The sequence below is a fragment of the Sorex fumeus genome, unplaced genomic scaffold (assembly GCF_029834395.1).
Source record: "Sorex fumeus unplaced genomic scaffold, SorFum_2.1 ptg000178l, whole genome shotgun sequence".
Lineage (NCBI taxonomy): Eukaryota > Metazoa > Chordata > Mammalia > Eulipotyphla > Soricidae > Sorex > Sorex fumeus.
The window spans coordinates 770306-786619 of record NW_026606235.1 but is presented as its reverse complement, the minus strand read 5'-3'; the positions used below and the strand labels follow the sequence as shown (position 1 = coordinate 786619).

At 54.1% G+C, this 16314-nt stretch overlaps 1 protein-coding gene across 1 annotated transcript; it reads left to right on the top strand.

The window, feature by feature from the left end:
* The first annotated feature begins 4557 nt into the window (after positions 1 to 4557).
* On the top strand, positions 4558 to 15761 carry LOC130017193 (cytochrome c oxidase subunit 4 isoform 2, mitochondrial-like). The gene is made up of 5 exons (XM_056107897.1): positions 4558 to 4578; positions 5483 to 5573; positions 7504 to 7668; positions 11625 to 11756; positions 15590 to 15761. The coding sequence occupies exons 2-5, from the start codon at positions 5483 to 5485 to the stop codon at positions 15724 to 15726; spliced, it is 525 nt and encodes a 174-aa protein (XP_055963872.1). The 5' UTR covers positions 4558 to 4578; the 3' UTR covers positions 15727 to 15761.
* The last annotated feature ends 553 nt before the right edge of the window (positions 15762 to 16314 follow it).

Genomic DNA, 16314 nt, shown 5'->3' with positions numbered 1-16314 from the left:
TCCTCACATCTGAAGGCGGGTTGTGTTCCTCAACAGATGTTCCTCATCATAGCATCTCCCCACATCTGGATTCCCACAGAGGCGGGGGTGGGAGAGGGCCGGACACAACCGAGGGGCCTGTTTCTCAAAGACCTTTCCTGGGAGGCCCTGTGAGAGTGGGGGAAACAGGCCCAGAAGTGGCGTGCGTGCCCGTGCATGCCCACGGTAGAATCTGCACGTCAGCCCTCTGCAATGCAGCCCTCTCCAACCTGCCCTGGGAAAGGCCTGGCAAAGCTCCTATTCTCTCCCAGGTTGCCTGAAGGAGGCTTGTCCCCGTCCTTCATGTACGAAAGAGCCGTAACTGTTTAGATTGGACACAAGAACAATGCAAAATGACTAACGTTCACACAAGAACTGTACTCATGTCGAGCTGGACTCACTGAGAAAAACATTTTTACCATCTCAAAGTTGATTTGGTTGTTTCTTTTTGGCCACACTCAGTGATGCTCAGGGTTTACTCCTGGCTCTGCACTCAGGAATCACTCCTGGCAGTGCATGGGGACCAAATGGGATGCCAGGGATAGAACCCAGGTCAGCTGTGTGCCCTACCCACTATACTATCTTTCTTTCTTTGTTTGCTTTTTGGGTCACACCCAGTGATGCTCAGGGGTTACTCCTGGCTCTGCACTCAGGAATTACTCCTGGTGGTGCTCGGGGAACCATACAGGATGCCAGGGATTGAACCCGGGTTGGCTGCGTGCAAGGCAAACACCCTGCCCATTGTGCTATCACTGCGGTCCACCACTATACTACCACTCCAGAAATTATAATGCTGGATTTGGTTGTGGGTTTTTTTGTTGTTGTTTGTTTTGGTTTGGGGGCCACACCCAGCAATGCTCAAGGCTTACTTCTGACTCTGTACTCAGGGATCACTCCTTTGGCCAGAGTAATACCACCATAGGTAGGGTGCTTACCTTACATGTGACCTACTTGTATTCGATCCCCAGTATCCCATATGGTCCCCAGAGCACCACAGGAGCAATTCCTTAGTGCAGAGCCAGGAATAACCCCTGAATATCACCAGATATAGCCCCCAAACAAACAAAATAAATCATTGAATAAATAGCAGTACTCCAAAAGAAAGAAAGAAAGAAAGAAAGAAAGAAAGAAAGAAAGAAAGGAAGAAAGAAAAAAATCACACCTACCAGTGCTCAGGGGACCATATGGATGCTGGGAATCGAACCCAGGACAGCTTCATGCAAGGTAAGTGCTCTATGCATTCTATTTCTCCAGCCCTCAAAGTTGACTTGAAGTAACTTATTAAAGACGTGTTTTTGTTTTGTTTTATTTTGTTTTGGAGCGATAGCACAGCGGTAGGGCGTTTGCCTTGCACGTAGCCAACATGGCCAACCCGAGTTCGATTCCTCCGCCCCTCTCGGAGAGCCCAGCAAGCTACCGCGAGTATCTCGCCCGCACGGCAGAGCCTGGCAAGCTCCCCGTGACGTATTCGATATGCCAGACACAGCAACAACAAAGTCTCCAATGGAGACGTTACTGGGCCCGCTCGAGCAAATCGATGATCAGCGGGAGGGCCTTTACCTTTACCTTTTATGTTTTTTAGCTTTTGGGTCACACCTGGTGTTGCTGGTGGGAAGAGCTACTCCTGGCTCAGTGATTGAGGATCGCTCCCAGAAAGACTCCTGCGTGCAAGAGAGCGTGTTCTGAATCCTAGAGCTGCGTGCTGATAAAGAACAGGTGGCTGACACAAGCGAGAATGACACAAGAAAATGAGAGGACAGTCAACAAAGCAAAGACAAACAGCATGCATGAGAAGCGTGAAAATGGGCCTCCTGGAGCGATAGTACAGCAGGCAGGGCACTTGCCTTGTATGTGGCCAACCTGGGTGTGATCCCCAAAATTCCATACTGTTCCCCCTAGCCAACCTGGGTTCAATCCCCAGCATCTCATATGGTCCCCAGAGCCTCGCAGGAGTAATCCCTGAGCACAGAGCCAGGAGTTAACTCTGAGCACTGCGGAGTGTGTGTCCCACCTTCAAAAAAAAGAAGTAAAGGGAAATGGGCCTCACATCTGACTCCAAACCACCCTGCCCTCTCCAATGCCTAAAGAATCTGACAGGGGCTGCAGTGATAGTGCAGCAGGTAGGTACACAGCAGGGCACTTGCATTGCACACAGCTGGCTCAAGTTTGGGCTCCGGCATCCTATATGGTCACCCAGGCCCCACCAGGAATAATTCCTGAGCATGCCAGGCATAATTTCAGAGCCTGGAGTAAGCCCTGAGTATCGCCAGGTGTGACCCCAAAACAAAACAAGAATCTGACAGCATGAATCTTCCCAGCATACCTTGAGCCGGGAGGGGGCAAGTGCTTTGTTGGCAGCAAACCCCCCCCCCCCACACACACACACTACCACAGACTTGTCCGCTTCGCTGCTGCCTGAGAGGGCACCGGAAGCCCGCTCAGCGGCCTGACTTGCTCCTGCTAAGAGACTGCTTGAAAGGAGTTTAATCTTCTGCTATTTGTAACCGACCGTGATTTTGCTGTGAGCGTGACACTGATTTTGTGTGTACTACCTCCTGGGAACCTGCAGTGTGCTTATGACTGACTGTGGGTGACCGAGTCACTCCCTCCTTTGTTCAAGGCCTGTCTGGATCTTATCTGACTGGCTCCACACTTGAGCTCTATCTCTGAGAAGCAGAGGCAAGGCTTGGAGGATTCCGTGAAATGTTTCTTGTTAAAAATGTTCAATAAAGCTGACACTGTGGAAAGATACGAGTCTTTTTGTGTTGGTTTGTTTGGTGTTGGTTTTGGAGTCATACCTGGCAGTGCCCAGGGCTTACTCCTGGCTCTGTGCTCAGGGATAACTCTATTTTTTCTTTTTTTTTTTTGCTTTTTGGGTTACACCTCACGATGCTCAGGGGTTACACCTGGCTCTGCACTCAGGAATCACTCCTGGCGGTGCTCGGGGGACCATATGGGATGCTGGGAATCGAACCTGGGTCAGCCGCGTGCAAGGCAAACGCCCAAACTGCTGTGCTATCACTCCAGCCCCTCAGGGATCACTCTTGGTAGTACTAGAGACTCTTTTGGGGATCAAAACCAGGTCAGCTGCATGAGAAACAAACGCCCTGCCGGCTGCATTATCTCTCTGGCCCCTCGACACAAATATTCAATGTCATGCTCGCCACAACAGTAAACCACCCTCCATAGGCTACTCTTCAGAACACCCGGGTGTGCCTCTAAGAGGTAAAAGGGCCCTTTGGTGGTGGTTGGGGGTGGTGGGGTGTCTCAATTATGAAATTCCTGTGCCATAGAAGCTAATGAAGCTCAATTAACAAAAAACATTAACACAGAAAGCTCAACTGGCAACAACAGCTTAGTAACCCCCCAGACAAGGACTTAATGTTCCCAGGGTGAGATATAACAATTTTCACAAACTTTTCTTTTACTGAAACTTTGTTTGTTTGTTTTTAATAATTCCATTAGCCATTTAGTGGCAGAAAGCAATATACTATGAATTATTTGGGGCTGGCGACGGGGGCAGGCCTTAGGGGTGGTTGGGAAAATGGCGGCAGTGGTGGAGGGAGGCTCACAGCGGGGTTGGGATTGGTGTTGGAATATTGAGTGCCTGTGACAAAGGCATCGTGAACAACTTTGCAAACCAAGGTGTTCAAATAAAGGGGGCGGGGGGAGTCATATGGAATTCTCTTGGGGGTGGGGAGGAACGGGAGCAGCTCCAAGAAGTAACTAGCAGCGAGCGGATGGCTCTGGGCCTTGAGAGGAGCCGAGAGCACTGTGTTTGGGAGAGTCGGGAGATTCTTCTTGTCCCTTTGTGTCAGTAGCTGAAGTGAAGAATGGAGATGAAGGCTGGAGAGACAGGACAGTGGGTGAGCACTTGCCTTGCACCAGTCAACCTGGGTTTAATCCCTGGCATATCTCATATGCTCCCCAGAGCCCCCCCAAGGAGTGAACGCTGAGTGCAGAGCCAGGAATAAGCCTTGAGCACTGCTGGGTGTGCTCCCCCCAAAATAAAATTTATTTGAGGGGCCTAGAGCAATAGTATAGTCCCCAGAGGGCTGGCTGGCTAACCGGAGCCCCAGGAGATGGTCACGTTGGAGGACCTTGTGAGCTTCCAAAACCAGAAACAGGGACTAGACTCTTGTCTACGAAGGCCCAGGGAAAACATTCCTTTTTAGTTTTTTTTGGAGAGAACATTCTCGGTGGAAGAACCAGCCACGAGGGGAGGTGTGGGGACAGGAAGGGCCAGCTTCTAAAGCTGCCCACCTGGGCCAGGAGCACACTGCCAGGGGGGGAGGGGCGGGGCAGGCCTCCTTCACTGGGTCTCCGACTCAGAACCCCTGTGTGTGTGTGTGGGGGGGGGGGGGAGGCGGAAAGTCACTTCGCAGTTCCCAGCTGGGCCTGCCCCAGGGACCGCGGGCAGCGCGTTCCCACGCAGGGGCGGCCCGAGGCTGCGGGGCGGGGCGGGCGGGCGGGCGGGCCGGCGCTGAGCTGCTCCGTTGGCGCTTGGCAGCCTCCCGTTACTCCCGGCTCAGCCTTCCTGCACCTTCTGCAGAGCCAAAGGTGAGTCAGTGGGTGGTCGCTGCCACCGAAGAGGACCTGGGTGTGTGTGTGGGGGCGAGGGGGATCTTCGGACATCGTCAGAGTTGAGGCCTCCGGTGGGCTTATGGGTTTGGGGGTGCTCTCCCTCCCCCGCCCCCCACTGTCTCCTGGGCTGGGACGCTCACCCACTTCTCCCTTGGGAGACTTCCCCTCCTTCCCAGATGTGAGCTGCCTCCCACTAACCACTTAGGGGAACCCCCTCTCTCTCTTCTCTCTCCAGATGTGGGTGCGGAAAGGGGGTTGGGGCATCTCTCATCCCCGAAACAGGAACCCCCCCCCTTTTCTCTGCTCAGGGCCTGAACTTCTCTGTCCCTCTCACCCTCCCTTAAAGCCCCTTCCCTTTCCCTAGGCCCACGGAGATGCTGGCCCCCTGGGCCTTTCCTCAGAGGGTGGGGGTGACGCTGGCCGGTCCCCCGGTCTTCCCGTCCAGCCCAGCACAGCAGGCTGCGTGCACGTAGGCAGCCAATTAGGGGGGGAAGAGGTGGGGGTGCTCTGTGTGGTCTGTGCTGAGACCTTGGCAGATGGCCCTGGGAAGAGAAGTCCCAGGACTCCCTCCCTCCCTCCCTCCCCAAGGGGGCACATGTCCAAGCCAGTGGGGGACTGGGCCAGAACCCCCCACCCACACCCTCATCCCAGCTGCTCAGACCCCGTGGGAATGGTCAGTGGCCTCCCCTGCTCCGAGGCTGAGATCCCAGAGCGGGTTGCCAACAGCTGGGGCGGCCAGGGACCCCCAGAGGGGCCCAAGACACAGTGAGAAGGACAAGGGGGGGGGGGCTGAAGGGAACCCTGAGACTCCACCCTCGCTGACTGAAAGAAGGGCCCTGGGGGCAGAGGGCGGTGGGAGACTCATCCCCTCCCACCCCAGATGTTCTTCAGAGCAGCCTGGAGCTTGGCGCTGCGGCGAGGGGGCCCCGGAACCCGAGCTGCTCACGGCCCAGGAGCCGCCACTGCTGCCGGTAAGACCCCTCAGCCCCTTCTCCCAGCTGAGGGAGGATTCTGGTTTGGGGGGGTTTGTTTGTGTTGGTTTTGGGGCCACACCTGGCGATGTTCAGGGCTTCCTCCTGGCTCTGCACTCAGGAATCACTCCTGGCGGTGCTCGGGGGACCATATGGGATTCTGGGAACTGAACCCGGGTCGGCCGTGTGCAAGGCAAACGCCCCACCCGCTGTGCTATCGCTCCAGCCCGTGTTTTTGTTTTTTTGAGGGGCACACACCCGGCGGTGCCCAGGGGTTACTCCCAGCTCTGCACTCAGGAATCACTTGTGGCGGTGCTCAGGGCACACCATAACGGATACTGGGGATGGAACCTGGGTTGGCTGCATGCAAGGTCAGTGCCCTCCCCGCTGCACTGTCTCTCCGGCCCTGAGAGGATTCTGGCTGCAGCCTGCCCCTGTCTGTGTGTGCTGCCCCGGGCCCATCCTGAAACCACTCTCCACAGTCCCACTCCTTGCTCTGTACACAAGGCTGCGGGGTGAGCAGGCAGCACCTCTGTGGCCCCTCAGGTCCCTCAGGGGTTCCAGCTCCTTCACAGACCCCCGTGTCTGTGCTGACCAGAAAGCCCAAAGCAGGAGAGAGCCCCACAAGGCCACTGAAGGGCCTTCTGCCTTTTGGTCACCTCCATAGCACCCCACAAAGCTATGAGAAACCTTTGGCGCTGAGAAGCACCCTTCAGGCTTCAGATCACAGCCGTGTGAAGTGGGTGCTGGGCTCTGATGTCCGTTTCTCAGGAGAACATACTGAGGCCGGGAGACCTAGAGATTCAGAGGTGGCAGTTCCAGTGCCCCACTCAGGGGCCTCTCTGGTGGCCATGAACAGCGGCAGCTTCCCTCAGACCCTCCTAGAGCTGTGTCTCCTCCTGGCTATCCTAAGCACCCATGGGGTGCCCACAGGTTTCACCCTCAGGGAGAGCCAGGCTTGGAAGCAGAGCAAAACCAACCTCAATGTACGAGTGTCATGAATGGTCCTGAAGCTTCCCACAGGAGTGTGAGGTCTTGGGGCCAGAGTGATAGCACAGTGTGGAAGGCGTTTGTCTCGCATGCGGCACACGGGGGTTCGACCCCCGGCACCCCATATGGTTCCTGAGCCTCTCCAGGAGTGATCCTCGAGCGCAGTGCCAGGAGGAAGCCCCGAGCACTGACAGTAGAGGACGCCAAAAGAGGGTGAAGGGGCGATAGCACAGCGGGTAGGGCATTTGCCTTGCATGCGGCTGACTCGGGTTCGATTCCCAGCATCCTATATGGTCCTCTGAGCACTGCCAGGAGTAATTCCTGAGTGCATGAGCCAGGAGTAACCCCTGAGCATCGCCAGGTGTGACCCGAAAAGGAAAAAAACCAAACAAAATTAAAAAAAAAGGGTGAGGTCTTTTCTCTCCTTCCCCCACTTTGCTGATGAGGACCGTATAGCCCAGTGAGTTGGAGGGGCTTAATGGGCTGGAGCTGGCCCCAAACCCAGTGAACTCCGGGGTGCCTGTGACTGCCCACGGGAGCACCTGGAAAGAGCTTGTGGAGCAGTTTCCCCCCCTCACCTCAGAGGCTTCACTCACTCTGGCCCCCACCGGCCATGCCCTCCTCACCTCAGACCTTCCCGGGGAACCTTGGGTTGGAAGCCGGGTGCAGGTGGGTGCTGGATTTAGCCAGAGTCCCACTCCTGACGCTGTGAATGAAGTTTAGCCCAGGGCCTGGCTGCTCAGTCTCCCCGTTTGTGAACGCGAGCGAACAGTCTCCCAGACAGTCGGGCCCCTGAGGAAGGCCGCTCCCCTAAGACCCCTGCCTGGCTCCCGGCACCTGTCAGGGCCCAGTAAACGCAGCCGGACTTGCTATCACTGGGGGGGGGGGGGGGGTTGGGATAGCCCAGGAGAGCCTCTGATGAAGGCCTTTGTGCCCACAGCTCACAGTAAGGAGAAGATGCCCCCGTACACTGACTACCACGCCCAGCGCTCCTACCCCATGCCCAACGAGCCCTTCTGCACGGAGCTCAGCGCTGAGCAGCGGGCCCTGAAGGAGAAGGAGAAGGGCAGCTGGGCCCAGCTGAGCCACGCCGAGAAGGTGGCCTGTAGGTACCGGGGGGTGCGCTGGGGGGGACTCTGCCAGGGAGCGTGGGCAGGGAAGGTGGGATCCCGACCCCAAGACAGTCAGAAATCCCCACAGACCCCACGCTTCCTGGGAAGCTTGCCTTTGTTCATTCATCTTTCATTCATTCATTCATCCTTCACTTGTTCATGCATCTTTCACTCGTTCATTCATTCCTTCACTCATTCATCCTTCATTTGTTCATGCATCTTTCATTCATTCATTCATTCATCCTTGTTCATACATCTTTCACTCGTTCATCCACTCCTTCTTCACTCCATTCATTCATCCTTCACTCCTTCATTAATCCTTCACTCCTTCACTCACTCATTCATCCTTCACTTGTTCATTCACTCCATTCATTCATTCATTAATCCTTCACTCCTTCATTAATCCTTCACTTCTTCACTCACTCATTCATCCTTCACTTGTTCATACATCCTTCACTTGTTCATTCACTCCATTCATTCATTCATCCTTCACTCCATTTATTCATCCTTCACTCCTTCACTCCTTCATTCATCCTTCACTTGTTCATACACCCTTCCCTAGTTCATACTTCCTTCACTCGTTCATTCACTCCTTCACTCATTCATTCATTCACCCTTCACTTGTCCATTCACTCCTTTACTCTCTCCTCCATGTCTGTGGTCTGCTGTGAGGGGGCAAACACTTGTGGCAGCACAGACTGAGAGGCAGGTCTGGAGCCCACAGAGCCTGCCTCGGGCTTCTCTTCCTTGGCGACATCTAGACCTCAGAGCTCCACCAACAACTGACCTTAACCCCTGGCCCGGGCAGTGTGACGTGTGTGTTTGGGGGGAGGGGGGAGGTTGAGGGTTTGACTCATTCGCTTCACCCTGGCTTCCCTCTCCAATCCCACAGCTTCTTCCGTTCTCTCTGCTTCCTGGGCACCTTCCCTGGCCCAGCTCACCTCCCCGCCCCTGGAAATTCAGATTCTGGATAAAGATCTGAAGCTTGTCCTGACAAGGCGGGGTGAGGTGGGGTGGGGTGCGCCAGGCCCGAACCAAAAGTAGTTCCTCTCCCCAAGGATCTCTGCCACTAGCTTTGATTTTTCATTAGCAATTTCTTTGCATATTTATTTAATGTGCTGAGAATGATGGGCACAGGGGAACATGCAAAGTGCATGCATGCGCTCTCTCTCTCTCTCTCTCTCTCTCTCTCACACACACACACACGCAAGTTAGCCTCCTGTGTTAGTCTCCTTTCCAGCCTGGCCCCTGTGCCCGGGTGCGTGTGGGCATCATCAGTGCCTATGGAGTCTGTCTGTGGAAGCAGCTCGGGGCTGCCCCTCTGCCCCTGCCCCTTCCCCCGTGACACACTCTGCACTCCAGGGACAGACTCTGAGAGCTAAGGTGTCCCCACATGTGCTCATGCTCTCCGGGGCTGCGGATCTCCTCACCCGGGGAGAGCTGCACCCTCGTTCCTTCTGCCTCAAGGAGTGGGGTTCTGGCCCAGCGCTCTGAGAGGGAGAGGCCCCTGGCTGGGGGGCGGGGTGGAGGATGGAGTTAGTGGTCCAGGGAGAGATGGTGGAGACATGGCACAAGGAATAGGAGGCAAGAGAGCTGTTTTCGAGTAATAATAAATGACAATAGGGGCTGGAGCGATAGTTCAGTGGGGAGACATTTGCCTTGCATGCGGCTGACCCGGGTTCAATTCCCAGCATCCCATATGGTCCCCTGAGTACTGCCAGGAGTAATTTCTGAGTGCAGAGCTAGGAGGAACCCCAGTGCTTCGCCGGGTGTGACCCAAAAAGAAAAAAAAATGATGATAGACACAACTCAGTGCTTATTGGGTGCTGAGAGTATGCCAGGTATGAGCTCACCTCACCTGCCAGGAGCCCTCGGAGAGAACTATGCCCCCGTTTCAAGAAGGAGGACACTGAGATTTGCCCTGGGGCACAGCGTCCAGTGGTGGTGGAGCCGCTGACTCGGCCAGTCTGAGCGGTTGTGAGAGAAACACGTCACAGACACTTCACACCCGTGACTGTGGAAGGGGCTGAGCAGGGGGGCAGGGACCCTTGACGAGGGAGGCTGCTTCCACAGGCTTCCTGCATCGTCGCTAGGGCTGGCGCGGCAGGACGGCACTAAGGGGCCCAGCAGGGTGCGGCTGCTGCCGGGTTTCGAGTCTGGACGTGGGCCTGGCATTTACGACTTCGCCTTCGGCCTCAGAAACGCTGCGTTCCCTGCTGTTCTGCACGTCCCACCCCACCCGCCCATCTCGTTTCTTTTCGTCCCATCCCGGCTCTTTCCCTGCCCGCCTCTGCTTGTCTCCACACATTACTCCCTCTGACAAATGCCCTCAAACTCCAGCTCACCAGGCTTCCGCCCCTTCCTGGAATCAGGCCTACAGTCCTCCTGGCCTGGCCTGTCCCCTTGGCCGGAAGGCCTGTCCCCTGTAGTCTGATTACTTTGAGGGCAGTGACCCTGTGTGATTTCGCTAGGATTCTCAAGCAGGACCTCATGTATTCATTTGTTCGGGAGGGGGGTGAGGAGGAGCAGTTCTGGACCATTGCTGGACCATTCTCAGCTCCGGTCTAGTTCCGGGAATCGGAGAGTGAAGATTCCTCATTCTCTGAGATTTGTAGGCGAGGAAGAAAGATCAGCAGTAAGACTGGAGCGGGTGGGGCATTTGCCCTGCATATTCACTTGGTTGAGCCCAGCCACGAGTGAGCACAGAGCCAGGAGTAAGTCCTGAGCACCGCCAGGGTGGGCCCAAAACTTTAAAAAACAAAACAAGGGGCCAGAGTGATAGTACAGTGGGGAGGGCGTTTGCCTTGCATGCGGCTAACCAGAGTTCAATCCCCCGCATCCCGTATGGTCCCCCAAGCAAAGCCAGGAGTAATTCCTGAGTGCAGAGCCAGGAGTAACCCCCGAGTATCATGGGGTGTGCCCCCCCTAAAAAATAAGAAACCAGAGGAATAAAAACATCTCTCTAGATGAGGGAAGCCAAGGTCAGGAACAGTTTGATGGAAGTCTGAATTAAGGAAGCTGGGTAGGGGACTCAGGATGCATGCAAGGCAACTTTTGCTGGCGGGAGCCCAGGTTAGATCCCCAGCATGACCGGGTTCCCCAGTGAGCTGATAGATCCCTGAATCATCTGACTGCAGAGCCAGGCCAAGTAGAGTGGATCCTGGCCTCTGAGCACTGCTGCGGAGAGAGATGGGAAATGCTTTAGAATTCAACTGTGGGCAGAGGATGACCACAAAAGGTCAGAGAGGGACTAGAACAATAGCACTTGCGGGTAGGACGTTTGCCTTGCACGCGGCCACCCCGGGTTTGATCCCCAGCATCCCATATGGTCCTCTGAGCACCCCAGGGGTAATTCATGAGTGCAAAACCAGGAGAAAACCCTGAGCATCACTGGGTGTGACCCCCCCAAAAAAAACCCCAAAAGAGTCAGAGAGACAGCTCAATAACTGAGCTCCTGGTACATCCGGGACCCCTGGGTCCAATCCCCAGCACTACTTGGTCCCCTGAGTACCACTAGGGGTGCTCAGTGCTTCCTTCTGGCTTATTTATGGCTGTAACCAGGTCTTGGCCATCTTTGTACAGAGTGGATGCTCGGTAAGAGTCCATTGAATGGGGACCAGAGAAATAGGGCAACAGGCTGACTGATGTACAGGAGACACAGGTCCAATTCCTTTTCCATTCCCCCCACCCAGGTTTAATTTCTGGGAGAAGGACATACATGAAGAGAGAGAGAGAGACAGAGAGACAGACAGAGACAGAGAGACAGACAGAGACAGAGAGATAGACAGAGACAGAGAGACAGAGAGAGAAAGACAATGAGAGACAGAGAAAGATAATTTGCTGGATAAAAAAAAAAACAACTCTGCTGTGGGTGGGGGTCCCTGGGGCCAAAAACTGAAATGCCTGCACCTGGCTTGCCTTCTTTTTCCCTAACCCCTGACCCCCACAGTGTACAGACTCCAGTTCCACGAGACCTTCGCAGAGATGAACCATCGCTCCAATGAGTGGAAGACAGTGATGGGGGGACTCTTCTTCTTCGTTGGATTCACGGCTCTGCTGATTTGGTGGCAGCGCGTCTATGGTGAATGACCATGCCCGACTTGGCTGCTGCTGTCTGGCTGTGGTCAAGAGCTACGCTCAAATAAGGGAGTCATGCTACTTGAAAGGTCCCCAGAGAGGTGTGGGGTAATAGGCAGAGCACAGATGCCTGGTTTGGAATGGGAGGACTCTACCTCTCTGGGCCTCAATGATCTTCTTCTGTGAAATGGGGACAATAGTGAGCCAAAGAGATAATTCAGGAGGTAAGGTGCTTGCCTTGCCTGGCTCCAATGCCTGGCACCACATATGGTCCCCTGAGCACTGCGAGGTGTCACTCCTGAGCACAGAGCCGGGAATTGCCCATTACTGAGTGTGGTATCCCCTGTAATAATATCAATCAATCAAATGGGAGCAATAAACATTAGAATAATAAAATGGGGATATCTCAGGGCTTGTGGGAAGATTAGTGAGAGATATAGTGGCTAACACAGTGTCATGGATGTATCCTTACTATGCTGTTATTGACTACGATTTTTTTTTTTGGCTTTTTGGGCCACACCTGGCGTTGCACAGGGGTTACTCCTGGCTCTGCACTCAGGAATTACTCCTGGCAGTGCTCGGGGTGTTAGGACACGGTTCTGGATCTCCGACCTCAGACAAGAACCACACAGGAATGCAATCAGCAAGCAGGCAGTTTATTAAGCTGGCTAGCCAGGGTCGTGCACACCCACACAGCGATGCCCAGGCCCATGTGAGAGGCCAGACCCCGACCCAAAGTATAGAGGTTACTTATATAGGCCCAAGTCGGCCGTTACAGCAGATTTGAAGGCCACAATTTACGTAAGTGCCCGCTCCAGGCTTCACGCGATATCTGGTCCGAGGGCTGAGCCCGGACCCGTGACAGCCATCTGTTTCATAGCTCAGGGGCCCCTACATTCCTCCCGGAACAAGCAGATAGGAGAGCCCTGAGTGGAAACTTTACTATCTTCATTGTCCTTGGCCCAGTCCGAGGCTGTCCTGTCCTAACAGGGAGACCATCTGGGACTCCGGGAATCGAGCCTGGGTCGGCTGCGTGCAAGGCAAACACCCTACCCACTGTACTATAGCTCCAGCCCCTGAATTTCTTAACATACTGCTTGATGTTGAGTTCCCAACACATGAGAACCCTCGCAAGATAGAAAACTGTTCTTCTCTCACTGAAAAGATCAAAGACAGAATCAAGTATCAAGGACCATAGTGACTCTTCTCTGTGACTCTTCTCTATGTCTCGTTCTGCCTTCCTTACCCTGCAGCTTGCCAGGATTCTTAGCATTCAAGATGACTCCACACTCCAACTCCAGCCATCACATCTAAATTCTAGTCAAGAGGGAGAGGGAGTCCACGTTCCTCTTTAAGATTCTAAGTTGCCTGGGGCTGGAGCCATAGCACAGCAGGTAGGGCGTTTGCCTTGCACGCGGCCGACCCGGGTCCGATTCCCAGCATCCCATATGGTCCCCCGAGCACCGCCAGGAGTAACTCCTGAGTGCAGAGCTAGGAATAACCCCTGTGCATCTCCAGGCCAGGAGTAACCCCTTTCATTTCACTTGGGAGTTTGTGAGAAATGCAAATTCTCTGACCCTCATTGGATCCACTGAGGGGTGGGTGCAGCAATCTGTTTCGTATCCTCCAGGGAGTCTGAGGCCCACCCTGGCTTGTGCTGTGCTGGGAACAGGCAAAGGTGTGGGGGCAGAGCTGGTGGTCTCTGCCTCGGCTGACTTCTCTTTTTATAGACTCATCTAATTTCTTCTTCATAGACGTCTGGTAGGATTCCGACTCTGCATGAGAGTCGTTGGGGGAAATTCTAGTCTAGCTCAAAGTTTGATTCTAAAAGATCTATTTTTTTTTGTGCTGGAGCAATAGTACAGCAGGGAGTGTGTTTACCTTGCACTTGGTTGACATGGGTTCGAACCCAGGCATACCATATGGTCCCTTGAGCACCCCCAGGATTAATTCCTGAGTGCAGAGCCAGGAGTACCCCTGAGCATCGTTGGGTGTGACCCAAAAAGCAAATAATAAAAAAAAGATGTCTTTTCCTGCTTGCCTACCCATAAGGAGGGGTAGAAAGTACCAGCAATAGGGCTGGAGAGATTGCAGTACAGCGGGTAGGGCACTTGCCTTGATGTGGCCAACCCTGATTCAAATTCTTGGCACCACATACAGTGCCTGAGCACTGCCAGGAATTACTTAGGTTATTTTTTTGTCTTTTCTTATTTTTCCTTTTTTTTTGGTGGGGGGGGGGGTGGGCATACTGGATGGTGCTCTGGGCTCTGCACTGAGGGCTCAGAGATGCCAGAGATGGAGCCCAGGTAGGCTGCAAGCAAGGCAAATGCGCTACCCACGGTACTACCTCTCCAGCCCTGAACTCAGGTCAGTTCTTGTTGGGCAGTTGCTTTAAGTCCCAGTCTCTTCCCTGATTTATTTATTTGGTACTTTGGGGTCAGACCTGGTGGTGCAGGGATCACTCCTAGAAGTCCACACTCCATGTGTGGAGCTGGGGATCAGAACAGGGTTAGCCAAGAGCCTCAACCTGGCACAAACTCTCCAGGCTTCTTCCCTGATTCTTTTTTTTTTTTTTTTGTTTTGTTTGTGTGTGTTGGGGTGGGGGGGGGGGGCGGATAGGGATTGGGCCATGCTCAGTGATACTCAGGACTTACTCTCAGGAATCACTCCTGACAGTGCTCTGGGGACCATATGGGATGCCAAGGATGGAATTCGGGTCAGCTGTCTGCAAGGCAGACACTCTCTCACTGGCCCTGTACTTGCCTATTTTTTTTTTTCATAATGTAGGAGTACTGCTACTTATTCAGCCATTGATTAAGCTGATTGCTTTCCTGATTTTTTATTTTATTTTATTTATTTATTTTTTTTGCTTTTTGGCTCACACCCAGCGATGCTCAGGGGTTACTCCTGGCTCATGCACTCAGGAATTACTCCTGGTGATGCTCGGGGAACCATACGAGATGCTGGGAATCGAAGTGCCAGGCAAACGTTCTACCTGCTGTGCTATCACTCCAGCCCCAGTCGCTTTCCTGATTTTTAAGTGAATACTTCTTTCCAGTCTACTATTCCCAACCCCTTGTGGGGGGTGGGGGAGGGGGAAGGAAAAAGAAAAAGCAAAAAGAAAAGGAAAGGAACCTCCTCTTGGACGCTGCAGTGACTCAATGGTTGTAAACTTAGCAGCAACTGCATGGTTCAGGTGTTCATAGAGTGACCCAGTCTCCACCACCCTAGCCAGGAGGGCCTGTCACAGACAAGTCACGGCTCAGACCCTTCCAGTCTTGCAGTCGCTTGTTCAAAGTGACACAGCAATGGAGTGTGAGCTGGGATTTGAATCCAGGAGGCTTAAAACCAGTGCTCCTTGATTCTGAGCTCAGAGCCAGGAGTAAACTCTGAACATAGCCAGGCGTGGCCCCAAACCCATTACCCCTAAAGGGCCAGAGTCATAGTACAGCAGGTCGGGCATTTGCTTAGCATGCTGCCAACCTGGGTTCGATCCCTGGCATCCCCTATAGTCCCCTAAGCACCACTAGGAGTAATTCTTGAGTGTAAAAAAAAAAAAACCCACCCCCAAAACACCCCTCAAGCCACTGCTCCTACAATTACAGAGGTGAGGGGTGGAAAAACTGAGGCTCAGAAAGGAAGGGCTGAAGCCCCATTCTCCCGTGGGCAGAAGGCAAAGCTGGACTTGACTCCTGGGGTCTCTGGCAGTCTGGTGGGGGTGGGCTTGGTGGAATGGGGTACCTGTGTGGGGGTGACCCAGCCCATCGCTGAGCTCTGCCCAGGGTGGAGAGGGTCTGCCCGGTCGCTAAGCACCCCTGTGTCCCGCTGCCTCTGCAGTCTTCCCGAAGAAGCCCATCACGCTGACCGAGGAGCGGAAGGCCCAGCAGCTGCAGCGCATCCTGGACATGAAGGGCAACCCCGTGCAGGGCCCCGCCTCCCGCTGGGACTACGTGAAGAAGGAGTGGAAAAAGTGACGACCGCAGCGCCCACAACCCCACCAGCCCAGCCCGTGTAGGCCCTCTCCCCAAAGCCCAATAAAGCCGCTCTGCTCTCTCTCCTGCCTTTTGTTTTTTGGACACACCGGGCAGTGCTCAGGACTTACGTCTGGCTCTGTGCTCAGGCATTACTCCTGGAGGGTTTGGGGAACCATATGGGGTGCCCGGATTGAACCTAGGCTGGCCACATGCCAGGCAAGCGCAAGACTCTCTGTACTATCTCTGACCCCTGTTCTCTCCTGCCTGCAACCTACACTTTGCTTCTATTTATTTATTTTGGTTTGGGGGGCCACATCTGGCAGTGTTCAGGGCTTACTCCTGGCTCTGCACTTAGGGATCACACCTGGTGGGTTTTGGGGACCATATGAGATGCCGGGAATCAAACCTGAGTTGGTCGCATGCAAGGCCTTACCTGCTGTACTATTATTCCAGCCCTCTTCAACCTGTACCTTTGCCCACCTGGGACCCCTCTTCAATCTGTACCTTGATCTTTGCCCACCAACCTACATTACACCCCAAATTGGGCAGTGCAGTGGATGAGGGGCAAGGAAAATGTTTATTTTCCAG

Bases quoted from the DNA above. Each gene is read 5' to 3' on its own strand.
- LOC130017193 (XM_056107897.1), top strand. From the start codon at position 5,483: ATGTTCTTCAGAGCAGCCTGGAGCTTGGCGCTGCGGCGAGGGGGCCCC. The intron at 5,574-7,503 runs GTAAGACCCCTC...TTGTGCCCACAG, and splicing joins AGGAGCCGCCACTGCTGCCG to CTCACAGTAAGGAGAAGATG. The intron at 11,757-15,589 runs GTGAATGACCAT...CTGCCTCTGCAG, and splicing joins TTGGTGGCAGCGCGTCTATG to TCTTCCCGAAGAAGCCCATC.